We start from the raw sequence: 26,783 nt of genomic DNA, 5'->3' as shown, positions 1-26,783 counted from the left end.
CATCCTATCCTGTCCGGGGCCCTCTCAGCGGATGAGAGGAAAGGAAAAGGCGTCGTCTACACGATGTTAAGCCCCCTCCGTACCTTTTACCTCACGGAGGAAGCTCGGCCCCGCACGTCTTTGCACCGAACGGAGGGCCAGAGGGCAAGTGGTGTGTCTTCGTTTTGATCAAACCCTCTGATCAAAGGCCGTTTAGCGGTGCCCGTGTAGCGCTGTGAGCACCTCTCATACACAAACCCAGTCCGGCAGTTTCTTCCCGTCTTATATTTTCACATTATGTAACATTTATTTTGCTACATACTTGATTAGTTACATTCGCCAGTGGCGTCGCTTCTAGAGGGCAGAATCGTATTCTCTCGTCAGTTTTGCCGAGGGGAGGGTAAGAGCCTGAGCCAGTGATACTGATCCAGAGTCAGATTGTCAGTGTCAATTACTTGTCAGCCGCTCCAGCTCGGCCCGCCAAAAGCTCAGTGTGCTCAATCGATCCTCGCCTTCTCGTTCCTTGCCAGGATTTGAGTATCGATAAGCCCGGTGTGGAGCGTCCTCGCATATCCGCTGCTAAACCTCCCACCCCCCCCTCCACGCTCGCCCCCGCCACGGCGCAGCAACCCCCCCCCCACCCGCACAGTCAGGAGGCAGATCCGAAGGCCTTGAGGGTACCCCGCTCTCCCTCCGAACCCGGGGAACAATATCGATCTGAATACCGGAGCAGTATCTCTCTGTCCGCAAGGTTAATCCGGGGCTCGGAAAGTTTTATTGCTGTTGATCTGGGAGCGGCTTTAATGATGGATCCGAAGAACATCCAACTTTTATATGCAACGGCAGCCGTCAAGTTATGATCAACCAGAAATTACAGCCTCGGCGCTGCCCTGCTAGCAGCGACATTTTTTTTTTTTACCAATCAATGGAGGAGCGTTTGACATGAAATAATTGCAGTGATTCACGGCAAGCATCGGCGCCGCTCTTGTTCGGAATTTACAATGATCGAAGCGTTTTAGGCTGGCTTGTTTAATCTTTCTCCAGCCATTTAGTTTACAAAGAACCCGGGACCCCCCTGGCAGTCGTCGGCAATAAGAGTAAACGCTCCACCGACTTCCTCTTTTTAATGATCACAGGCTTATCAGATCTTAATGTTGACACCCTCTCGATTGAATATTCATCCTGCTGGTGTTTTTGCCCATTAATTTTTGATTGCTTCTTTGCTTTACACTTTGAACGAGCAGGGGGAAAAAACATTTATCGCCATAGACTCAAGCCATCAACCCCAATGTGCGATCGGGCGCCATCAAACCCGACGTTTCTTGTTGTGGCACTTAGTTTTGTTTGTTTTGAGCTCACAAAGTGCGGATTCACACGATCTGCACGCCGCTTACTTTCAAGTTGCGCTGTTTACGCTTACATCCATAATATATGTGGACCAGGAAGTGCTTGTCAAGAGACAGCCACTCCCACTTTTTTGTTTTTCCGATATGTGACTGTATTTACACTTCATAGGGTTATTCTTAAAATTCAATTCTCTGCAGTGAATTGTATTACTGAGGCGTTTTAAAAAAATAAAATAAAAAATGCAGGGAAGATAATTGTACCTTTCCAGAAAAAGATAAGACATCAAAAGATGTGCTTGCACAACATTTGCAAAAGTTGCACGTCCGCTTCCTGGGGGGATGAATTCCTCTTTTGTTTGCCCGTGCCAGATTCCGCTCATCATCCCCTGCCACCGAGTCATTTCGAGCAGCGGCCAGAGCGGCCCGTACATGAGCGGCCGGGGCGACCGCCTCAAACAATGGCTGCTGGCCCACGAGGGGCGACGGCTGACGCACGACCGACGTCAACTCGATCAAGTACTGAAGAAGAAAAAAAAAAGGAAAACAAACACATAAAACACAAGCGCAAAGTTGAGTGCAAACGTAAATATTCCATTTCAATTTTTTTTTTAAATCTAAGAATAGAGACGCTCGCACAGTTAATGCGCTAGCGAGTCGTCGCCGAATTAGAACGTACAAAAATAACTTAAACAGAGAAGAGTCGGATTTACAAACATTGCAATGCTCCCGTGGGCCTTTGCCGCGTTTGCCAGAAAGCGCTTGGAATGGTTTTTCTAAAGCGTTATTATTCCCTTAAAAATATGTCTCTTGTATTGTTGTTGTTATTGTTGTATTTTTCCTGAGAGCGGAATTAGTCTTTGTACCTCTCGTTGTTTTTTTAATTTCCTGCCAAGCGAGTGCTTTGTTCGACATCCAGTGATAAAGGCTCGGAAATTTTGCCGAAGCTACAAAGCTTTGTAGCCGCGCGCTCGTTTCGTCTCCATTTAGATGCCGTCGCTTGCTCTCGTCGCCGTCTCGCCGATGCATTTTATATACAACAGCCTTTTCAAATCCACGCTGTCAAATTAGAGCCTTTCATCATTTTTAATTGCGTTTATTTACAATAAAAAGTTGACCGCCTCGGGCTCATTAGCGATTAGGCCGCGTGTCTTTCACGAAGTCTGTGCAGAGCCGCTTCTCTCGCTTTCCCCGCTCGCTCGCTCGCTCGCTCGCTCGCTCTTTCCGAGCCAAGCGTTTTCCATTAGAGGGCAGTGCAGAACGGCAAAACTGACATCCCAACATTTCAACCTGGAATTCATCTTTGCACATTTGATCCGCAACTTACGTGTTTATATGTTATTCCATTTCCCCGCGCAACCGCGTTTAATCCCTTTTGAGAGCAATTGTTTTATCTCGGAAGGACCATATGGAGGGGGCAACGGGGAGTGTGTGTGTGTGTGTGGTTTGAGTGAACATTTCCAGTACTACCCCCCCCCCCCCCCCCTTAAGGATCTTTTGTTGCGTTGACGCTTTGCTTCTTTTCTCTCCCCCTTATTAAATTCTTGATTCTCCTCACCGTCTAATGCAATTCCAGAGTGACCCTGACATGTCCATAGTTATTCCTCCTCTGTGCAGCACAGGTAGCCTAATAATCCAACCTCCAAAAATAACCTCGACTCTAACCTTTACTGATCCAATTCCAGCGGCCCTCCCCTTGAATACATTTCAACTTTGATTTTTTTTGCGCTGCATTTTTGAATTGCGACGCGCCGGCGGAGCGAGCAATGCTGCCGTCGGTAAGCGCGGACGGACGTGGAGGCGGCAGACAGGCAGATGAAGAATGAGAGCCAGTCTGCGCTTTCACAGAGGGCTAATGATGCCTGTGGTGACTACAGGCTACAGTCAGCCCCCTAACGAAGGGAGTTGTGACACAGCCACAAGGGGTCCCATTTAAGCTCGGCGCACTCTGAAGTGCACTGTAAGCACCCTCCTTTTCTTTTCTTTTTTTTTTTTTGCTCGTGGCTAACTAAATTCAGCGGAATGCTACAAATTTAGCGAGCGGAGTTGCTGCCGTCTGGAGCTGCTGAAAACAAGTCCAGCTTCAAAGCGTCCGCCGAGCCACCAGTAATTGGCCGTGTAATTGCTCAGGTACCCTAGGCAACGCTTTATATTAAATATTTCACACCTTTTTTAAATTTTTATTTATTTTTTTACATACCCCACGATATATTGGTACTCGCGGTATTATTGGTGTTTTATCATTTTGGATATCCAACAGACAGAATTTGATTAAAAGAGGCCGAGTCCATCTCATTACGCCAAAGCTTTAATTTTGCCCTAATATCCCCCCCCTCCGGTTTCAGTGGGTGCACGAGCGTGCGGCCACGCGTGCTCATGTGCGCACATGTGCACGTCCATATGTGTGTGGGTGAAGTGGATGATATTGAGTCTGACTTCATAAATCACCCAGACACTGATAAACTCCCCATGCACCCACACAGCGCTAATGGGCAACCCTTAAGGAGTGTGAGTGTCTCGTGCGGCGTTTGATTCAACATTTATTAACCCCCCCTCGCATGTGCTCTCTCTCTCACACCACACACATGACATACACTCCCCACAAAGAATATGTTGCTAGCGTGAGCCAGTTCATACTTTTGACCCGGCCAGGTTGCATTCATCACTGGCGGCCGAAAGATTTGAGCGCGGCGGCGGCGGCGACGACGGCGGCCCCGACGTTGGTTTCCTTCCCATAACTTACATCCTGTCTGCAACTCCCCGCTTCCCATCTCGTATCCTGGCACCCCTCCTCATTATAGAACAATTTTCTCCCCCACATCAAATACAAACACACTCCACGCTTCCGTGTCCTGCTCCTTATACGTGTCGGATCATAACTCCGCAACTCCCCCCCCTTCCTCGGTAGAAAGGCGAACTGGGTCCTGCAGCCACATCAGTGATTCATTCATAGCGGCTTTTTTATTATTTCCAAGAAGTTTGCCGGCTTTAGAAAATAAGAATTGGAAACTTTCCGGGGAGCACGTGAGGCAAGCTGAGATGGGCACAGTGCCGCCGGCAAGCCGGAGGAGTGTTTGCTATGCAGATAGTCCAGTCAGCCAGACAGACACGGGAATAGATAGCTCGCATAGACAGACCGAGGCTTGGCCACACTATCGGGTTTCCTCCCCCTCTTGTCTGTCTGCCGGGACCGGCTGGCCTCGGAGGCCCTGACAGCGAGGCACCGTGCAGCCAGCCACGACAGCTGCCGCGGCGGCAGCCTCAGATGCCGCCGCCGCTATGCTACGCAAGCGCTGCTACCGCAAAGAGCAATATCATCGCACACGCGGCGGGCATCTTTGGAGAGGGACGAGGGGAAAGCGATTGGAGACTTGTAGGCTCTGCTTCAGACAGTCGTGACGAGATTGAGCAGGATTGTTTTTTTTTTGTTTTTTTTTTACAAAAATATAAGGCACACTTTATATTCTCCAAAAATGATAGTGTGCCTTATAATCAGGTTTTATAAATAACCTGCTAGTGTGTGTGAAACATGACAGAAAACAAAGGCGACGGGGCCCGATACCTTCTTTTGTACTTCCTCCCTTTGAAAATGTAAACAGCTTAGATTTCTGATATCTGATGATTTGCTTTTCTTTCATTCAATTTTGAACGTTTGTAGAATTCGTTTTTGCATGTTCAATGCTGGCTTTTCGGTTTGTCATCATTTCAAAAACTCTGTCTAAACATTTTAGCAATTGCACCGAATTGAGGCCGAATAAAGTTTGACTTATTTGCTGGACTAGTTTGTTTCCCTTAATGTGTAGTAATGCGCCTTATGGTCCGACTAATGCAGTAAATGAGAAAATGAAAGGAAAAAAAAAGATTGAGAGCTATCGATGTGTGAGTGCGTGCCAGTAACCTTGCATCAGTATGTCATGGTAACCTTCTGAACCCGAGAACAGAACCGGCGTTCTCTAATTAAGACCGGCTGATGACGAGCGTTCCCCCTTACGTGGGAGCCTCCGCCGGCACGTATCAATCTGAGCGTGCTATGGCGAGTGTCTCAGCCTGGAGAAAGTGCAGGTCTAGCCTTGGTCCTGTTGACGGAGGGGGCGGCACTTCAGAGGCTCCGGGACCCCGTGGCACCAGTCTCTCCAGTCCCCCCAGACAGACTGGGAGCATCTGGGCTCTGTCAGCGCCTCTGGGCCCCGCCATCTATACGACGGCGAGGATTGGATCAGGCAGAGGAGGGGGAAAATATGAGCCAGATTCCTCAGCCTTGTGCGTGCCAGTTAGCAGTTAGCATCATAGGTAGCACGTGCGCACACACACACACACGTGCGTTGCCGCACTGATAACAGGTCAGAGTGATTAATTTTGCATGACGGGAGATGGAGGCTATTGATTAGAGGCTAACGCCGGAATAAATCCTCTCTATAAATTGTCCAATTAAGTATTCATTAAAAGTGTGGCGCTGTAAATATTCCAAATAAAATAAATAACACATCACGGCATATGCAGATTACATTGACAGAAATCATTCCAGAGATGTTTTTTTGAAAGCGCCGTGTGATGTCAAGGCGAAGATGGAAGCTGATAACGCGCACTTGCCAAGACTAATTAATCCATACACTAAATTAGGAATATAAATTGTGGTCCTGATTTTTAACAAGGTCAGTTTTAACTTCTCACTTTACACTTTTGTTTAACTGTGCGAGAGAGAGGGGGGGGGGGGGGGAGAAGCGAGGAGACGCCCTATCAATGTGTTTCGCTTATTATGATTGACGATTGATGATTAAGTCCTCCAGCTGACACGCACCAGCAAAGCCGGTGAGTTGGAATTGGATGTGACACATACACAGTTCTGCGTGTTAGGTAATTCGTTGACGAGGGGCCAAATTCATTTATGGAACAGCGGTATTGGCAGGCGTGGACACTCTCTGCAAAAACAACGATAATCACAGAGGTTTGGCGCCGCGTGACAAGGACTCTTCAGGGAAAGGCCCTTACACGCCGCTTTGTTGGCCGCTCCTTGCCTGAAAAGCGGGAAGAGGGGGGGGGAGGACATCCGAAAGCGAGATTTTCAAGAAAGTATCGTACGTCTTTGTGAAGATTTTTGCCTCACTCGTAAAAAAAGGAAAAAAAAGTCGGTTGGAGAAATGAAACACAAGGCGGGGCGCCGTTTAATCTGCTTTTGCATTTGCCATTTTTCCTGCTAATGAGCCTTATTGACAATCAAACAGAAGCTGTCATCCCCCAGGATGCGGCGCTCCCATCCCCAGCCTGTTTGTCAGAGTGTCCTGGCAATCAGAGGCGCCTGCAAGACCAGGCTGGCAGTTAGCGGCTCTCGCAGCGCCGCTGCCTGAAAATGGCACACTTCCTGTAGAGTTGCAGCTGCCACCTCTGCTACTTCCATTACTTTCTATAGCATGCAGATGTTGGATCAACATTCCCTGCCAAGGGGACTGCAATAACTGCGAGATTCATGCCATGTTTCGGAGGCACGGCAATTTCTCAAGTGGCACAATTAAAGAGGGAAACGCAGCACCGGGTTTCTCACAGGCGCTGAAATACATTTTTTTTTTTTTTTTTAGCGGGGGCTGCTTCATATAGGTTCAGAAACCCACACGTTTTTTTTTTTTTTTACTGCCCTTTTCCGGAGCGGAGCTGTTCTGCGAGCCTTTGTGCGGCGGACCTGTCGTGACCCGCAGCGGATATGGAAATGGGGCGAAGGTTTTATGGGCCAAACGGATTGGACACAGTCGAGCTCAGGGGGCATGAATATTGGATGTTATTTCTGCTCCCTTTTTATGTAATCCATTGCCAATACATTATTAATAGATGATATCATATCCAGAAGTACTGGACAAAGCACTACAGAGGGGGCACCATGAAAGCAACTCTATACGGCGAGACGGCGGCGCTTATTTTATCGCCGCAGCCCGACGCTCCCAACATTTAGGGAGTCGTTTTGGGGACTAGGCGAAGTTCGTAAAGGGAAAATAGGTTGAACGCGGCGGCGGCGGCGGCGGCGGCGGCGCTCCCGTCGAGGCTAAATCTTGCCGGTTTGAAATTCACTGAAACATTCATGAAGTATCAAATGACAGCCAAATTCAAGTTTAATGGCCGCCATACTTTGCTCACCCTTTGAGCGAAGTCGAAATCTTCGCACGGATCGGGAAGACGCTTTGTGGCGTCGTAGCAGGGGACCGCCGCGTTATCAGATGTTCCCCATTCACGCGCCAACTATTTAAAAAAGGGCGTCAAAGCTCTTGTTTTGACGTGGGATTGTTCAAAAAAGGTCAGACCTCAAAGTTGCGCTCTCCCAGGTCGAAGCGCCGCTCGAGTATCTCGACTCCCCCGCGCTCAGCAGTTAACGGCCGATCCCTTAAAAAGACCTCCTCAGCACCGGCGGGCCAAGATAAACTATTGTCATGCCACTTTAGTTTGATGGGCCCTTGTCCGGACACGCGCCAGCACAAAAGGTACCACCACGGCAACATCCATTAAACGTCAACCTATAACCTCCTCAATAACGAGCCCATGCGTAAGCTAATATTCCGCTTTTAAGGTCAACTGGAATTGTTTTTTTCTCCTGGGAAAGTGCAGATTGATAAAGCGGCAAACAAGCCCCCCGGAAAAAAACAAACAAAAAATCTCTTCTGAATGCTTGTCCTCCATGGCCCGGTCTGAAGGTTTCATTCCTTTCTATCAGCCGGCCCAATTCCCAGCATGCACGGTTCTTTGTGGTTCTTTTCACCCCGGCGCTCTCCATCGACTGGCTCATTGTCCGGCCGCCCTTTTGTTGCACGCGCTATCTCCAGAGCGCAATCTTTCACCCCGCCGACGGTCACCGAGAGCGGCCGAGTCACCCGCCGAGACGCCGCGTTTAACCCGCCCCGCTAATGAAGAAATATTTACAGTCGCGGATCGGCTCGGATAAATCTGCCGCCGCGCTGGCTGTTGTTCCAAATTACAAATTTTAAACTCTCTCTTTTTTTTTTTTTTCCTTTTCAAATATAACAATCCACGAGCAGACGTTTGAAGCGCGGCCCCTCGGCAAGCCGAGTTAAGATCGATATTGCTTTCAATATTTCTCTCCTTTGACAGATAAGCACGACTGAGGCCGATCTTGATAAGAGCGGCCAACGTACGGCGAGCCGCGCTCCCTTTTGATTGCGTGACCCCTTCACCTTTCGCCGAGGGAGGGAGGGAGGGAGGCGGCCGCACGCTACGCCGGGCGGGGAAGGGGGCTCTGGTTATGGGGCATTATTGACCCAGGATTTATAAATATTTAATGCACACATTAAGAGCGTGGCAGAGGGTGGCCATTAGAGTTCTCCAATAAAGAGGCTCTCAGAATGATTGAGTGGCGTGGCCCGGCCCGGCTCGCCGGACACGGAGAGGAAACCTGCTGAGACAATCGAGTGCACCTCCAGCCTTGCCTGCGAGCGCTTAAAATTGGCAACAACTGAGCAAACATGTCATTTTTGATTGTACTTTGACCCTCGCAACTTGTCTGTTTTTTTTTTTTTTTGCCTCCTCCCTTTTTCCGCTCGGCTATTGTTCCCGCCGTGGCCGGGCTTTAATTTACAACCACGCCCCCCCCCTCCGCTAAATGTACAGTTTGTGCATTTTCCTGGCCGGGCAAGATTTTGGTCATGAATAATAGAGAGGAAGCGGTAGGTAAGCAAAGCCATCGGTATCCGAAACAGATAATGCAATGTCAGGCTGCTATTGTTATCAGACACTTTGGATTATCGAGGGAATGATTTGAGGCTAGGAGGCGATCGCAGCTGAAAATTAAATTGCTCTTTTGAGGGCGTCTGTCCCTTATTTTTTTTGCGCTATCAGCACCTCCCCGACTATCTGCGCAGCGTCGGCCGCGCACGCCGCCTCGACATAATAAGCTGCGATATGCTGATTGGCACTCAGGTTGCCGCCGCTTAATTGTGCATTAAAAGGAGAGGTGGCGGCGGACAATGTTGCCTTGATGGGAAATTGACATTTTGTGACCTGCTTCTCGCTGCGCGCTTAGGACGCCAGATAAGATGCGCTCTTGTTTTTAGGGAAAACTCAACCCCCCCCCCCTCCCCTCCCCGAAACACTCGTCTCCTTCTGTTTGACCCACTTGATGAGTATAGATTTCACAGTGGTGGCCCCCCTCCTCTCAACTCGAAAGGGGTTCAAAACGATAGCAGCTCTTATAGACAAAGGATAACCTTGCGCTTTCAATGTATCGATTCTTTATTAACGAGGCGGCTTAATGCAATGAAATGAGGGATTTCAATGAGCCCCATTTGGGGTGCTTTGAATAAAAAGCCGTTGTTGTTTATGAATGACTACAATGGAGCTTTGAAGCGGCAGGAGGAGCTGACAATGTCAGTGAGTGGGAGACATCGTTTCACTGGTGGTCGCTCAGCCTCAAAAGTGTGCGTGTTTTTCGTTCCTTTTCTTTTTACTGGTAATTTTTAATAAAACATCATGTTTCCATTCCAAATGTTGACATTTTTAATGTTTCTCCCCTGTAAACACGTGTAAGCTATGTGGCAGTCATAAGTGGTGAGTAAAAATGACTTCTTTACATTCTACAAAACAGAAAATAATACAACCACAAATGGAGCCTGTTATTTTTTTTTGTTTGCTTTTTTTTTTTTTGCTTGTTTCTGCTTTTGCTTTTTATCTCCAAGGTTGTCCCTCATGCACTTTAGTCTCTATTGGATCTTAACAACTATCATATGGGTCACAAACAATTTATTTGACAATACAACCAACAAAGTTTTCTCCAAAATGGTCTGTATAGATAATTTAAAATCAATATAAAAATAAACAATGAAGTTTGACTTCCCCTTTAAAAAAAGAAAGAAAAAAGGAAAAAAAAAGGACGATAGAGTCGGCGGAGTAACGCAAGTTTTTGAAGATACACGTGAAATATATGCACATTGCATTTCATCAAATACAAAAAAAGGAAACAAATGAAGGCAACAGTTCTTGGCTGAATTATCTGTGCTGCATCACTATATTAAGGGCAATGACGATTAATACATACAGAATGAAAAGCAATATACAAAATTTCAGAGATAAATACATTATTTATAGTTGATATGTTACAAAATTTCCCTCAGTGAGCCAAGTGTGTGTTGGAACAGAAATATGACAATGAACTACTTTACGCCTACATTCTCAATGGATTTGCGTTTGGGTTTTTTTTTTTCAACTTTTTTTTCTTTTTTTTTTTTACTTTTTTTTGTGTGTTGATCTAAAAGAACATGAAAAAGACAGATGTATAAATATTTAGCACAAGTTTGGCAATATCACAATAGTCTACCATTTTTTTTTTTTTTTTTACCACATATAAAACACATAAGGGAGTTGGAGCTATAGAAGGGAGAGACTGCTCCTCATCAACAAGAAACAGACTTCACAGTAGCCTAGGAATGCATTAATATACAGTGCTAGCAAAAAAGTTGAAAAACATGGCAAAACACACTTGCTTAAAAGGAAGCTCTAGACATGGAAGTACATCATATTCATCAACAGAGCAGTGTTTTGTACACATCAGTGTGCTTGTTGAGTCAAAGAGGATTTTTTTAACCATTTGAAGATGATTTTTTTTTTCTAGCTACAATAAATTACAAAATTTAAGTTAAAATGCAGGAATGAAACATGGTACAACTTCACCGCCCCCCCCACCCCTCCCTCCCTTGTAATTTTATGATCAATTAACTACATTATATATCTCTTATAATTTCCAGTTGAAACTGTCTTGGCCCCCTGTGTGTATGTTTTTTTTTCCTCACATTTAAAAATACAAAAAAAGTCACATTATAAAGACGCACAACTCTTGTGTGTGGATCTATTAAAAGAGTCGGAACAGGAAGAGAGAAAAAAAAAAAAAAAAAAAAGAATTTTCTGAGGCAAACAAGTTCATTGGCAAATGTACTGTACATCAGTGTTTTTACTGTACAACGGTGAGTCCACAGAGTCCCTTCCAGTATTGTGTGTGGTCGATCGGACGGATCCGAGGCCGGAGCGCGAGCCGACAGGTATACAAAATAAACCTGTGTCCTCCAGGGTCAAGGGTGATGCAATGAGGGGGCGGGGAAACAAACAAAAACAAAGCAAACGTCCCACGGTAAAAGAAAAAAATACGGTTCCTCGCCGGATCCTTTTTCTTCTGCGGGGTTGTTAAAGTCATTTCGTAAAGATTCGGAACAAGCAGTCGACTATACATGGCACGAGCGCCTATTTTTTTTTTAACTTTTTTTTTTTGCTGTTGTGTGCCCAAGGGGCGGGTTGGGGGGTCGTGTCCTGTGAAAGTGGTAGACTGGTGCTTGAGATGACGAAAGTGCATTTACATTGGTGGGACGACGAGGCCGGACATGGCTGAGAAAAAGAAGAAAGAGGTGATTAGTCTACCAAGCCTCAAATAGTTTTGGAAATAAATGCAATGAAATTGTGCTTCTAAGTGTGTGTGTGTGGTGTGTGTGTGTGTGTGTGTGTGTGCGTGTGTTAATCGCCACCGCTGCGAGTGTTTGCCTGCAGCTGCGCGCCCTCCTAGTGGGCGAGACTTTGTTAAGCTCCCTCCTGCTCTGACATTTCAGCCCCCAGCACGCCGGCCTTGCTTAACGTGTGATATTTCTACTCGGGCATTCGGGGCGACAGCAAACAGCGACCGACGCTCCGGGGAAACCAAGCGGCGCCGTCGCCCCGACGTTCCTCTCGATGCGGGTCGAGGCGCTCCGAGAAAGATTAGCCGCGATCAAAGGTAGCTTCCGTAGATGGGAGCCCGACCATCTGCTCGGGGCTTCATTAGCGACTGGAGTTTATCTACGTAGCACTTTTTACACGTTTTAACAATTAGGCGACTACCAAAGTGCCGGGAATGATATATGATTACGTTGCTGGGAGTGTATTTGTAGAGTCATGCTTGGAGTGCTTTTAAGTTTGCCAGCGCAGATGATGGCGAGGCATTGCTCATTAATTTCTGCACAACATGTATTAATAAGTATGAACGTGTTGCGAGATGAACTTTAATTTCCCACTTCATTAAGCCCAATGTTATTAATCTTGGGGCGCGCACGCGACAGCTTTGCTTGTTTTCAAAGCAATCACGTCGGCGGTGACGCGCGCTCCCTCGCAAACCTAATAAACATAATTACCGAAAACAATTCTGCCAGGCGTCTTTGACGGCGGCGGGGATCGTCCTTAGCGAAGGACGGCGAGGGTTCGAGTCGGGTCCCCACGTGTGAGATGAGTCAGTTGTGTGTGTGTGTGTGCGTGTGTGCGTGTATGCAAGTGAGTGTGATGTGTAAATTGGCCTGTCAAAATGCATATATGTGTAATGATTAATCCCTCACCAAACCGGACAGAGGCCTGAGCAGCAGTATCTGACCAGTAGTCCGTAGGGAAAGGATGAGGGGGTGAGGGGGGCTCACCTTGCAGTCCGTTGCCGTTGGCGCTGGTGCAGGAGGGGGGTGGGGAGGCCTGGGGTCGGACCACAGGGGCGAAGGCGCTCTTTTGTTTAACTGCGGAGACGACAGGGAGGGAGAGATTGCGGGAGGGCGGGTGAGAGTGAGAACGTGCTGTGAGTAGTGCTTAGAGAGGCAGAGGGCAGTTGAGGTAAGGCTGGGCGAGTGTTACTTTGGGGGGGTCGGGTCAGGGAGTTGGAGGGGGGGGGACAGGATCAGTACTTACAGGCTCCTACCATCCACAACTTGTCTGGCAGAACAAATTTGGAATAACAAGAGTAATACTTACCTTGCAAACATAGTTGATTTGGGTTGTTAGAATTACTGTATTTTTCAGACTATAAGGTGCACTTAGATTTGTTGTATTTTTTCGAAGATCCTCAGTGGGCCTTTAGTACGCATGTCGAATTCAAGTTGAATAAAGTTTGACACATTTGCGTGCATTGTTTGTTTGTTTTGCTAATGTGCAGTCATTTGTCTTATAAGCCAGCTAGCATACCCAATATATGCGAACTTCTCAAAACCAGACCCTAGTCCTAAAAATACAGTAAAGCAGCAAAAAAAAAAGAAAAATCCAGTTCGTCGGTTAACGCCACACAGAATTTCACGGAAAAGCGTATTTTGTGTAATCCATAACAAAACAAACACGGCTTCCTCACTTGACTTAATTATGCGGCAACTGTGGTTTAGCGGTTGAAGAACGCGGCTTGTGGCTGAAGGTCCCGAGATTTGACTCCCGAGACTTGCGTAGGAACTCACAGTTGAATGATCCAACTGTAAACCTACCAACCATCCAATTTCGCCCATTGCATATCACGTAGAAACCAATCAATAAAAAAAAGCATCCTAATCTTTATTACGTGTATTCCGAGAAGCGCTTGGAGCGAGCCGCCGCAGGCATAGCAATACATTAGCGGTAGCAGCAACGTTCTAACCCCCGTCGCCAATGATTCATTGAAGCAAAACCGAACGCGGGACCTGGAATTCAATCAGCGGCAGTTTAGCGCCACCACGGCAAGCCTACTCACTTCCATATGGGGAGTTGGCAGAGGATCCGTTGAGGAACCCCGGGGAGCTTGGCACGCCCAGGTTCATGCCGGCATTGCCGTAGCCGTTCATGCTGTTGCTGACGGTGTTGTAGCTCGACTGTTGCGGGGTGCTGCTGGAGATGTAGCCCCGGGGGGACACGCTGCTGGTGTTCCGGCTGTAACCCACTGCGTAACGACCAAGAGGTGGGCGGGGTAGAAACAAAAGGACGGTTTGTTCATTGTCCGGTGAAATTTACAGCTGCAATCAAAATTATATATTTTTTTATATCCGCTCATACTGCAGATGGCACTTTAATAAGAACAGAGGTTGGAACTTAATGAGGGGGCCTTTAACGGCCTATATTCTGGAGTCGGAGCAGTTACTCAAAAATGTGGATTTCGATCCATTTTATCTTTTTAATGAGTGGAGAAAAGAAAGGAGTCGGCATATGCCTGCCGCAGAACCTTTTTCAGGCACGAGTGGCGCAATCGCATACCTTGGTCGTTCCCTTGTGACTCAGACACGTTGACTGCTAGCTGGCTGCTGAAGGAGTTAACTCCCATCATGCCGTGGGAGGCTGTGTTGGCGAGAGAGGGGATCTGGTTGTGGTTGCGGGGAACGCTGTACAGGGCCTCGGCGATGTCAGCTGCCCTCTTCAGAATGATCTCCTGAGAAGCGCGGCGAGGGAAGGCAAAGGTTTTTGAGTTTCCTTTTTTAAAGCTGCGCCACCGCTTTGATGCCTGCTTTGCGGCTATATGGTTGAGCTCGCATCTCGCTCCAGATATAGTGGTGCGGAAATCCCCTATGGTGATGCTCTCGGTAAATTTCTCATTTATTTAAGCGCACGGGTGTGCGGGTGCAGACCTGATTGTTGTGGGGCATCCCGTACAGGGCCTCGACGAGGTCAGCCGCCCGCTTCAGTAACACCTCCTGATGAAGGAAGGAAGGAAGGAAGAAAGGCAAAGAAAATGCTCAGATTCCACACAGTAATGAAGGGTATCGGAAACGTTGCAAGGGCAGGCGAGACTTGAAATATTTTTCATACGTTGTGCTGCCATTTTGTTTTTCAACTTTGTATGTTCTTTGTATGACGTCACTTCAAGTGTAATCCAAGCAGTCCGCGTTATTCTTCGGTTAGCTTCGCATTTAGCATCGCTGTTTTTTCCTTTCATGAGCATGATCGTTGTCAAACATGTGGCTTATTCTCACTCAGGAGCGACTTTGCTGCGTGTTGACTCGCACTAGTAACTCGCCGAAACGGTTGCTAGCTAGCCACTTTAGCATGAATAGCGCACCTTTACCTCGGACTACCCAGTGAAGCTTTTTGAGACCGTCTTAGTGGTTCTTTTTCTGCTGGTTCTCTTGGTTTAAAGCCTCATCTTATTCTTCAATATGTCGCAAAATATCAATTTCGACCCTCAAACAGCCGTGCGAATCCGCTTATTTCGAGCCCCGAGCTGCCCACCGAGCGGGTTTTCCTATCTGCCGAAAATGAGGAGCGCTGCTGTTTTAAGAGGCACCGCGCCTTCATTTAAGCACTACTTTACTCCTTCCATGCATGCAGAGCGGTGAATAATGTTCCCTATCTTAATTAAACCGGCATAGTCCTTTAAAAACAACACCTCACGCCTGATTCCGGGCTTCCGGAGTTCAGCGTGGAGGCCCCTCTCCTCAGAACAATAAAGTGAATTAGCTGTGGGTTAATCTAGTTCTGTTGTAATGACATTAAGGAATTTTTCAATTAACCTCTTTGACTGGCTGCTTGCAAAGGACTTCACAAATGACTTCCCATCCAGCAGGAGCTGGGTGCCCGTGCCTTGGGGACACGGATGCTCAGGATGTGGTCTTATCCATGTCTGCACGCTCGCCCCGGCTCGACAATGCGGATTAGCCGTGTTGCTTTGGCTCTTAACACGGAAAATGAGTTGGCCCCGGATCCCGTCGCTCTCTTCCGAGCTGCGGGCTAGGTGGCGGGGTTTGGCCCGCTTGTCGCGTCTTTATCTTCCCTTTGAATTTGCCACTTACAATTAAATCCCTCTCAAGCAAAGCAGACTGCTCTCTTTGCTTTTATAATACGAGGGAGGCAATATGCCGGAAAGCAAAACCCCCTTGTCCCTTTTTCGAGTGCATTGGGCGCGACAAAGGCGAACGGCGGGAGGGGCGGCTTGTGAAAAAGGCACGCTTGTTGTCACCTGCTGTAAAAAAAAAAGCGGAGATTTGTTGACCGGGCTCTTAGAAGCCCGCTTAAAAGCAATGCAAATCTGTCAGCAGAAACATCTCAGATGGCGCTTGTTGTCTTCCCACATTCACTGTGTTTTCTTTCGCGGGCCTTGGTAATTTGTCTGAAGTGTTCCATCGCTTGGCAATAGCCGTGCGGGATTAAGACGGCAGCTGCCGTAAATGAATGTAAACACAAGCCGGGTGCCTTCAAACGACGGGCCTCCGACGCCTCGGCCCGCGTTGGCAAGGCGCGGCGTACCGAGCGAGCGCGTGTTTACGGTTCCTTTCATCCAGAGGAGCATATCTCGCGTAGCGCCCTTGATTTATCAAGATGAATCGCTGTGGAAGCCACTTCCAGCGTCCGTCCCTCCGCCCGCCGCCCTTTCTTATAGAAACATATCGCTTAATCCAACCCCAAGTTACCGGATGGGTGGTTCTTAGAATGGGCATTTACCTCTGAAATTGGTGTGTATGCTCAACGTGGCATGCATCTAGTTTGCATACAAATAAAGAATTACGCTTGTCGTGAGGCAGGTAGGCTAAATGAGAGGACCAGCTGTCTTGATGTGTTCTCATCAGGCAGAACAGATTTCTCCGGCGCTCGCTGAGTGAGATAAAGTGGCTTTCCTTCTCTTTTTGTCTGCGCTTAATAATTACCAATAATCTATTCCATCATATTTCGAGCTCTCCGACATGGCTCTCAATTTTAAGCAACAATTAAAGCAATTAAGAGCGACTCGTAGGCGAGCCGTGTTTCATTCCCTGTAAAACGTCCTCTCGCTCCTTGTCCATATGGCACTTTTGCGGCGGTGGCATAAGGACAGCTTGGGAGGAGGAAATAAAAAAGAAAACATGTAGGAGGAGGAGGAGGAGAGGAAACGATATTGCCTCTCATCCTTAATCTGTCGTTTACCGCGCGGCGTCTTAACTAACCGAGCCGACCGGCGGGGCTACGCTTAAGTGGCGGCCCGGTCATATCCGAGGATGATGAGAAGCGCCGCACCCAATCAAGGAGCAAGTTTGTTGTCTTCCCGACGAGACGCCTTCATGCGGATCGGCTCACGCTGTGAATACGATTAGCGGCGAATAGTGTTCTGGGGGCATTTCCATGTAAATCTGAATGCTACTCCAGAATAAGTGTAATTGGCTTTCATGTCATGGAGACATATCAGAACACGCCATGCTAAATTGAAACAATTAAAGGCCTCAAATGATTCCTTTTGTTCGCCGACAAACGCGTGACCGATTCTGCGCCGTTCGCCGCCTCGCTTTGCATAAAAGGTCTCGTGTTCGACAACTGTTTCGACGAGGGGAGCCGCTCGCTCGCTCGCTCGCTCTCTCCCTGGCTGGCTGGCGTGACAGATCACCCGAGATTTAGACGCCGCTTTCGGCGGGGAAGTCGTAACAAATGACGCCTTGTCATAAAACAAGCGGGAAAGTGGGGGGTCTCGAGCAACCGGGCCGAGTGTGATTCTTGGAGCGCTAGATTAACACGGATGTTGTATTTATATGATGGCAGTTAATAAAAGAGGGCCTAGGTTATGTAGCTGCGAGTGCTAATGCCATTATAAAAGTGTAAGGCAATTACTCTGTTAGCTCTAGCCCGAGGTAATGAATGCATTTAGAAGCATGGGGCCATTAGATGGAGGTACTTCAAAGAGCACAGGAAGAGAGATTCATTTAAATACATGGGTAATTGCTTGACATGAGCACATTTGTAATATTTTCTCCTGGCGGATTACGCCGGCAATCGGAAAAGAATGGGCTTATGCTCATTTTGGGGGGGAAAGTAAAGAAGCCAAAGCAATCAGCTTAATAATAAAACAATATTGAGTTTCCACTTTTAATTTCATAATGAATCTAATTTGTTACAGAAGAGAGAAATTGAGTGTGATATAATGTGATATCCAGTCTATTTGTCCATTACTGCCAGAGGGCACAAAATGGTATTATAAATTGTCTTTTTTATATTATGAACAGAAAATTGTTTTATAACAAGATCTTAAGAACGGGGGGGGGGAAAACGAGGGGGGGGTGAATTCCAAAGTCTCTCTTCACTTAACGCAATGCCCGCAAACCAATCTCCTTTCTCATCACTTGACTGCTCACACTTATTACTTTCATATTCACCCTGGACTTTGCATTGAATTTTTATATCTGCACTCCCACAGGGTCAGACTGTCATCTACGATGTTGTCTTAGAATTACGAGGTAAACTTCAATCAGAGGCAGCCCCCCCCCCCCCTCCCTACCACCACTCTCCCTCCATGTTTTTTTTTTCTCTGTGTAGCAACAATATTAGCGTGCATCCCTCGCTATCCATGAGCACTCCCATATTGGCTTTCTGTCTCCTTACAATTACCACGTGTCTTACTGGTCCCAGGGAGAAGGCTGGTGGAAATCAATAGCGCAGTAATATTATCAACTGGAGGGTGAAGTCATGGGCGGGGCGGCGAGTGGGCCGGGTGTCGATTTGCCTTTCTGCTAATGCACGCCCTGCGTCCTCTAGCTTTATCTCCTTTTTATAGAGTCCCCCTCACCCCCACCTTTAGCTCACCTGCACCCGGTAATGGCCGCTCTCTATATGCCGTTTCTGATCTCATTCGGAACGTACACGCCGACGCCCCGCGGCCGCCGCCGGCTCTTTTATTGGGAATGTGCTTTTTGACCCTCAGCGCTGACCCCGGGATGGCAAGCTTAACAATGACGAATCACTCGGCGGGATCATTTACATGCCCCCTGAACCCCATATTTGGGTCCATTAGAGAGCAAATCAAATATTTATGTTGTTTATTGGAAGTGCAGGGTTTCATCTCACTCTGTGATTGTTTCATGCAAAGGCTGGCAGAGCGGGGGCTATATTAAGTATACACGCGCCCAGGAAACTAATCTCGGGTCCGGTGTCAAGAGCTGTCTCACTGCCAACAACACTTTGTATTCATGGAAAGAAGTCTGCTTTCTCCGTAATAAAGCTGTGTTTAACAATGCGCCTGTCCTTTTTTTTTTTTTTTTTTTTGCTGCTGCAAAGACACTGCGACTTTATAGAATAGAAATAGTGCAGCCGCATTGACCGGGAATGGCCGCCGCGTTGGAGAAAGTGGATATTAAAGGTGCTTTAGCTTATGGTCGGGGTTTACTAGCTAAAATTAGAGTCACATTTCATGTCAAGGTGTTGCGTCCCGTCTCCGCGGGGACCGGGGTCTAATTGAAACACTTCATATAGGCGAGCGAGGGCTAGCCGCGATGCTCGACTTCTCGGCGGCGCCTCGGTCAAACGTCTCGAGCCACCGCGCGGTCGGGTCTTTATTAAATTGGCCGTTGGACGTTAATGATATTGCTGTGTTGCATGCTGGGATTTAATAGATAAGGTCTTCAAAGGTTTTACGCTCTTATTAAAACTCCAAGGTGGCCGCCGCTACTTTGAATAGACTAATCAGTCATATTATTACACTTGACACGTTTGGAACGTCAGTCACCCAAATGGTTACCGGCATGGTAGCAATTAGTGCCAGCTCAGAGATAGATTTTATCAATAGGAAATGGAAGGAGCGAGAGAATCAAAGACGGGGAAGGAGGGGGGAAAAAAAGTATCAAAGAGTTTCTTCTCAGCGGGAGAATGATCTTCCTTCCGTCGATAGCCCGATCCGTTTCTGCGAGAGCGTCGCGGAACTTGACGCGGCTTTCAACCGTTTCGCTCGGGTTCAAAAGAAAACAATAAGAAAGCCGCGGCATAATAACACGCGGTCTTTGTCTATTAGCGGCGCTAAGACGAGAGGGTTTACGGCACAGGGTTCTGTAAACAAAAGATAAAACCAAATCGAGCTGCAGAAAATGAAAGGAAAACATGAGCGGGGTAATGAGGGCGCAGACGTCGTTTCTGACCAGATTACCATCTCCACAGACTACTGGAGAGGAAAACGCCTGATTGAGCTATTTTACCGCACAGAGAGTTTACGCCTCTCTCCTCGCACTAAACCAACGCAATTACCACGCTGGCTAGTGGCTAAGCCACATATGCGAGGCAAAGCTGTTCCATCTAAAGCACCGCTAATGTTGCTTTGTTTTCGTTCACCGCACCGAGTTCTCGTAAAGCAGTTTTTTTGATGGGGAGTCGGCGGACTGACCTTGGGTAACCTTTCGGGGTCGCCGGGGTGTCTGGGGATGACCTTCTGCAGCCTCTGGAAACCGTAGTCGATGGTGGGCTCGTTGAGGGCTGTGCGAGAGAGGAGAAGAGCGTTAGCGGCGGGCCCGTTTTGGGTTTTCTGGGTTTTTTTTGCACAGACAGGAAGAAAGTAATTGAGCAATCTGTTAGCGTTTACAGTACAAAAGTCATTTCGGAATGGCTAATTTCGACAAAACCTCAGGGGCGTCAAATCGGTTCATGAAAAGGGGAAAAAAAAAAAGCAGCGGCTTCTTCATGGGTGGCAAAGGAAAATGACACGAGTGTTATTCCATTAACAGCCGTGATGACCTACATTTTTTTTTCTTCTTCATCTACTGTAGAATATTGACTCTAGCTAAACTACATAGCGGGCCTCTTTTAATCTAACAGAGTTTTAATAATCTCTGAAAGGCTGTCCACACATTGATCTAGTGTAAGCCGCTGTCATCTCACACTTGGCCACCGACTGTACCGCAACAGAGCACCCGTGAAATACGGCGGCGGATCCCACGGAGCCATCAATCTTCCCCACCCCTCAAATAGTAATCTGGAGCGCCGGGCATATTGGGCGATGAATCAAGGGCACAAAGTAAATGAATCATAACCAAGACTTTGGTGAGAGCGGAATCGCTTTATGTCTGACAGTCCTAATGGGTAATTGAAGGCTTCCTCACAGCGCCGCCTGGTTCTAAACAATCATGTGTACACTACTAGGCAGGACCGGGCGAGAAGGGGAGGGGGGTTAAATCGGGGAGAGAGGCGAACGGTGCAAAAGGGGGAAGGAATGACTTAATAGAGAACATCACGTCTCAATGTAGATATCATTTTCAGGAGAGTAAGTCGGCCGAGCAAGGCGCTTCATAAATCAATGACTTTCTATGGAGACTAATCAGAAGTGTCTGCCTCTATTCATTGTTCAGCCTCTAATTTGGCCCATCGCTCATCCCTCAGCATGTCATTTCGACATTGACGCCGCACACCTCGCTGAAATTGCTGCCACGGAAAAGGGAAAGCACGGCAAGAACAGCTCTCGCTTCATTTTGTCGCCCCGCCCCCAATCTAAATACACAACACCGTACCTTTGCGCTCCAGAAACCCGGCCGGCTACAGTAATTGCCAGCTCGAGCGTGATCAAACGCAGAAATTATGTGTTCAAGCATAGCCGATGCAGGGGAGCTAATCGATAGCGAGGAACTAGCGTAGCCACGAGAGTACAGTCGTACGCCGCCTCATTTTCTCAGCTCACCTGAGTAACATACACTGCTGCAAATCTAATTTGGCAGCTCATCATGCGTACCCAAAGCGACAAAATGGCCCCCGTCTCACCGAGTGGACAAACGCCGTCTTCCCCCTTAATAAAGGATTGATTGGTCGTATTGATCGTACATGACAAGGCAGTAGCCGGGAATTTGCAAGCTTTCCTTTGTTATTTCCAACCTCATTCTTGTCCGCGTGTTTGTGCACGCACGCGCACCTGCCCGTACGCGGCCCCGCCGGACCCCGCCGCTCAGTGTGATGTAAATTGTGTATGTGTAAAAAGCACTCCATAATCAGGCCATCCATCATCAGAGGCTGTCAGTGGGCGCTCTCGGGGTGATACATCACGCTCTCCTGTCCTCCGCCTCAGCTGGGGCCCGCTCCCAGCCGCCAGGCATGCTGGGAACACGCTCGGAACGGCGCGCGGACCCCGGCTCGTTGCGATGCGCCTTTACCGATGATAACGATGCCCCAACGAGATGGGATGTCCTTAAAGAATGCGTCCGAGGCTTAAGCGTGAATGGAAATCCGCGGCGGCGAGCCGGTCGGGCTCGGCGTCGGCCGGTGCCGCCGAGACGCTCTCATCTATCATGGAGATGATCTTTGTAACAACCCCGGCGTAATGAAATTGGTGACACGGAGCACCATCTGCTATTGATTTCATGCAAATGCTTGTGACAGCTGATGGAGACTTGCATTAGCGCTAAACGGCGCTGTCACTTGATGACTTGACAGTTTTGTAGTCGCCGCATGTACACCCGCGCAGACAGACAGACAATGTCAATAATCCTGTAAGAGCCGCTGATGATATATACTGAGTACTTGGACGCTGCCGGCCGGGGAAATAAATGCCTTCGCTGCACGTTGCTAGCGTCCGTGCCGCAGATTGTTGTCTTCTGTACAAAGATTTTCTTTCATAATGATTGTGGGCTTTACTCGGAATGCCACACACTGTGACAGCATCCTCCTTCCTCACTGAGTAGTCCTCTGGCTTCCTTTTTCTGTCCTTTTCGCCTGAGTTTTGGAATAGTTTTGCATCCAAAACCAAATTTTATGATTTTTTTGTGGAAAGGCTACCTGTGAACTTGGATGTAATCTGGGGGTGGGTCCACAATGAAGGCTTCAACAGAGTCTTTATAAAGTTAAGGCTTTAATGGTCTATTAAAATTGCACTTAATACTCAAAACGGAAGTAAAATCTGTCAAATCTGGAAAAAGCACAAAAGAGTATTTGAGTATTTGTTCTCCCCATTGCAGTTCTAAAAGAAACCAAATTACGTATTGTCATAATTTTACCATATGATGATTTCATTGACCAAAAGTCTGTTTTCATAATATGGTCAAGGGGAGGCGGGAGGGGGGCTATTGCCTCAGCCCATCTTGTCCCACCCCTCCTTCCGGTTACTGTGAGAGCCTTCAATCGCTGCATGGAAACATGAAACCCTCCACAGACATCCCATAAATCCTTCCCTGGGTGGGGAGTCTAGCCAAGCGGAGGGGGGAGAGGAGAGAAGGGGGAGCTATGATACGGGTGGTGGCGGTGGTGGATTGTTTAGCGGCGGTGGGGCGAGGGGGGGTGTTTTGCTGGCACGTTCCAGTCACGCCCGCTTCCCGGCCCGCGGCCAATCAATACCACTTTCCTGTTTTAGAGGTGGGTAATTATGAGGTGGAGAGATTGTGTGACCTCTCACCCCTGCTGCATTACTCGGCTGATATTAAGATAAATTGCCTGATTTTGGGTAAACATATGCTGCAATTCAAACTGTCAGCACTGGTTTGCTCAGGGATAATTTGTATTGATCTCCTGGCTTCTTCCCCATTTTGCTTACTGACCTCATGGATAATTAGAGAAAAAGAGACACGGGGAGGTAAGGCAGGACTTGCATTTGAATACTCTGTAAAGCAGATGAAGAGCGCAGGGAAGGGGGGCGGCTTTATGGACTAATAGAATTTTCATTTTCTTGCTCATCTTCTGTTCAAATTTCGACAGGTTACACGGTCTGTTCAATTACGTCGTCGGTGTTGTTTTGTTCCCTCGCTAGTCGCTCCAGATAAGAGATGTAATTGTTTAACAGCGCTTTTTTTCCACACTTTAATATCCCGCGATGATTAGATTAGAACACGTCGGTCAAATTGGGCAGATTATTAACAAAGTGACGTTTCCGATGATTGCGTCTTTGAGGAATGCTGTTTTGTTCAAAAGTTCTTTGACCTTCCCGATCAAGTTTCAGAATGTGAAGAAATGGAATGCATGAGTCGGTGCGCAGCTGCGACCGTATCGCTTCCAATTTTCAATGCCGCGCAGGCGGACCAGCGCCCGGTGGACGGGCTCCAGTGGAATTCCTCAGACAGGAATGCGCACTTCCCGATCTTGTTTTGATCGGACGTTTCCTTCGCAAAGTACTAAAAAAAGACAAATCGGCTTTGCCGCTCTCCGGCGCGACGTGGCCGACGCAAAGCGCTGACACGCCGACGCACCATATGGAGTCGAATGGAGCACATGTTTCAACCCACAGTATCGGGACATAAACATGGGGAAATGTTTGAGCAAAGCAGTAAATTTCAGGGAAATTGTTCCTTGTTAAGTCTACGAGCCTGAATGGAAGCTTGCACCGCGTCCTAGCATTCCTGCCAGCCATTACAGCTTATTACGATAACTCTATCTTTCCAGGAGATAAAAACCTAGCCTTGTTGCCATTTGCCAGCTATTACTTTCGCTAATTATACTTAACTGCTTCGAGCTTATCTGCACTCCTCCTACACCATTGAGCAGTTATTTTTTTTTCTTTCCCCTTAACACAAATTAGAGGTGGAGTGGGAGTTGGAAAGGGGGAGCCAGATAAACAGCACAGGCAGAAGTTCATTCAAGTGTTATTGCATTTGCGACTCGTCAAACGGCGCGAGCCAAGCCTCGGAGGCACCTGCGCATCTGTTCCAGAGGATGCGGCCGGCTCGAGAGCAGCGTCAGCAAACCTTAGATCGCGTCTCGTCGGCAAAACCGGCCCGATAGGCTCTCTCGGACGCCGGGCGTAAGAAGATATCCGGACGGCTTGCTTTGTGGAACTCGGCGGGAGTCGAGAGAGCAGAAAACACGCATGCAGATGAAAACGGCGTTTGAAAGCAAAGCAAATTGGAATTCTTCACTGCACACCCACGCAAAGCCAAGCAAACCTCACTGACCATCTCCATCATCTCCATCCACTGTTGCCAGTTATCATTGAGTGATTCCACCTCCAGCGGGCCTCGAGATGAACAGGAAATTAAAATTTCAAAGATCTGGAGTTAAGATAAATCAATGGAGAGAGAGATCAATGTTCATTGAAATTTCATGAACTTTGAGCCGATACAGATGGAAATACCGAGACAGTTACACTCTGCTGCAGATATTGCTCCTGCAACAGATCAAATGTAATTAACACGGTTAAAAGGGAGCAACGGTGCGGATTGCCACATCCATAATATTCGCGCTGCCTTCATTTCTCTCGTATTATTAGAAAGGGCCAAAGACACCTGTTCAATCCCCTTAAATGACATCTCAAGTACGCGTGCCACCTCTCTGAGGATAACGGCCGACTTTGGCACATTACCGGCCAACAGAAATCAAATGGCTTCCCTTCACAGCTGATTGCAAGCGCAAATTAATATTGTAAAATGAAGATCAATACATGGACGGGGCGCCGATCGATGGCGGCTAAATTACGACTGCGTTTTCCCCCTCATTCAAGATGAGTTGTGTTTTCCTCCCAAAGTCAATACCACGCTGCCTCCCTCATTCATTTCTCAATAAACTTGCCGATGAATTTCAATCAAAATGCGGCAATGGAGGGAGGGAGGGTGGAAGGGAAGGAGGGAGGTGGAGTTCTTTTAAAGCCCTCTGGGTGTGGATCGCTCCGAAAATGGGGCAAGAGGAGGAGGAAGAGAAGGGGAAAGATCCTCGTCTATCAAGACCCCCACCACCACCCACCCTGTCTGTCTTTCCAGTGGCAGGCGACTGACGCCAGGACTTACTGAGGACAATCCATTCTCGGCGCCATTACAAAACACACCTCCAACGACACCGGGGGACAAAAAGTGTGTCCAATTAAAATGAAATCAATGAATACCATCCTTTAGTGTGGGAGAAAACATACAGCCGTGCTTTCATTTTCCTCCCACAATGCATTTCGCACGGAGATGTATTAAAAAGAGGTGGGGGGGAGGGGGATACACGGCCAAGTACTTCTTTCAATCAATTTCCTGGAGTCGGATTTCACAGGTCACTTGCTGATAACATGCGGTGGAATAATGCCCACAGTGTTCTTCTCAAAGCCTACCTGACAAGCTGGCTGACAGTGGGGGAGTGCGGCCACGTGTCACGTCAGCCCCCTAATTGGACACGAGGACCTTCCTCTGCGGGACCTTGTCGCGCTCCACGCGAGCTCACAGGGCCTTCAAACGACGGCCGTCTCGCTTGGCAGTCGGAGTCCGCCGCGCTCCCGCCGAGCCGCTGCTAAATACCCCGCTTGTAATGAGACAGGCAGGTATGGCCATTGGATAACACGGCTTGACACATGCTACTAGGCCGGTGCCAAATGGTTACAACCCACTTGGCTGTGGCCGTGACTTTTTATAAATGCCTGTTCAGTCCGCTCTCGTGGCAGCAGTTCATCGCCTCCAGTCAACTTTTATAATAATAATATTGTAAATGCAATTATGACCCCCCCTCCCCTCACAGAGTTGTGTTTACACGTCTTCCTGAATGCCTTTGATTGAGGCATATCTAGGCCCCACCCCGTTTCTTTGGGCGGCGTCCGATGGGGTTCCGAACCCAACCCATGCAGGACGGGAAATGAAACGGAAACTCCACATCTGATCAGCTGGCTGAATCTGGAACTTCAAAGTGTCAGCAGGGTGGAGAGGAGTCCTAAGGATCGGCCTGATTTACACAACGGCATCAGATAAAAACTGGAGCACTGTCCAAGACCGCAGCAAGTTTCAGACTGGAGCAGGCTTAATTGGAGTTGTCCAAAGTATTTTCCTTGTAGCTAGCTCTGAAAAACTCCCAATAAAAATGTCTCCAACACTAATTACTTTTAAAAAAATAAATCAAGACTATGTCCGTCCTCAATGTCAGCCGTAGCCCCAACTTGCTTTACCATCCTTCACCGGCCTGACATTTCCTGATCCCCTCCTCTATCGAATGAAGCACACACGACCCCTTTGTCCTTATGTTGATGAATGACTGCCTCATACCCATTTTGTCAGATTTTGGTGCAGCGGAGTCGATAGCGTCACCTTGACGAGTAAACTTTGTGATCCATCAGCCCTCAAGGCTGTCTGGACTCAACTAAGGCCTGGCAAGAGC

General features: G+C 47.9%; 2 protein-coding genes across 11 annotated transcripts in view; one reads left to right on the top strand and one right to left on the bottom strand.

Moving 5' to 3' along the window:
• The window catches only part of mgmt (O-6-methylguanine-DNA methyltransferase), a 94,189-nt gene that overhangs the window by 17,493 nt on the left and 49,913 nt on the right, over nt 1-26,783 (top strand). The window contains exon 5 of one of the 2 annotated variants that reach the window (XM_061285138.1): nt 1,695-5,093. The exons of the other annotated variant lie outside the window; for it this stretch is intronic. Coding sequence (XP_061141122.1) covers nt 1,695-1,880 — 186 coding nt within the window. The 3' untranslated portion in view covers nt 1,881-5,093. Of the gene's footprint in view, nt 1-1,694; nt 5,094-26,783 lie in introns of those variants that run through there. 2 annotated transcript variants of the gene reach the window in all.
• Nucleotides 9,795-26,783, bottom strand: part of ebf3b (EBF transcription factor 3b) — a 73,270-nt gene continuing 56,281 nt past the window's right edge. For 4 of the 9 annotated variants that reach the window (XM_061285128.1, XM_061285129.1, XM_061285130.1 and 1 more), the window contains exons 11-16: nt 20,146-20,234; nt 14,666-14,731; nt 14,298-14,469; nt 13,801-13,986; nt 12,662-12,829; nt 9,795-11,687 (exon numbers count right to left, since the gene is read on the bottom strand). In XM_061285128.1, the coding sequence (XP_061141112.1) occupies nt 11,656-11,687; nt 12,662-12,829; nt 13,801-13,986; nt 14,298-14,469; nt 14,666-14,731; nt 20,146-20,234 (713 nt within the window). In that variant the 3' untranslated portion in view covers nt 9,795-11,655. Of the gene's footprint in view, nt 11,688-12,661; nt 12,944-13,800; nt 13,987-14,297; nt 14,470-14,665; nt 14,732-20,145; nt 20,235-26,783 lie in introns of those variants that run through there. The other 5 variants (XM_061285132.1, XM_061285134.1, XM_061285135.1 and 2 more) reach the window with 2 other exon arrangements.

Source organism: Syngnathus typhle, linkage group LG8 (genome assembly GCF_033458585.1).
Source record: "Syngnathus typhle isolate RoL2023-S1 ecotype Sweden linkage group LG8, RoL_Styp_1.0, whole genome shotgun sequence".
NCBI lineage: Eukaryota > Metazoa > Chordata > Actinopteri > Syngnathiformes > Syngnathidae > Syngnathus > Syngnathus typhle.
Note: the sequence above shows the minus strand (reverse complement) of the source record. Positions and strands in the feature narration are given on the sequence as shown.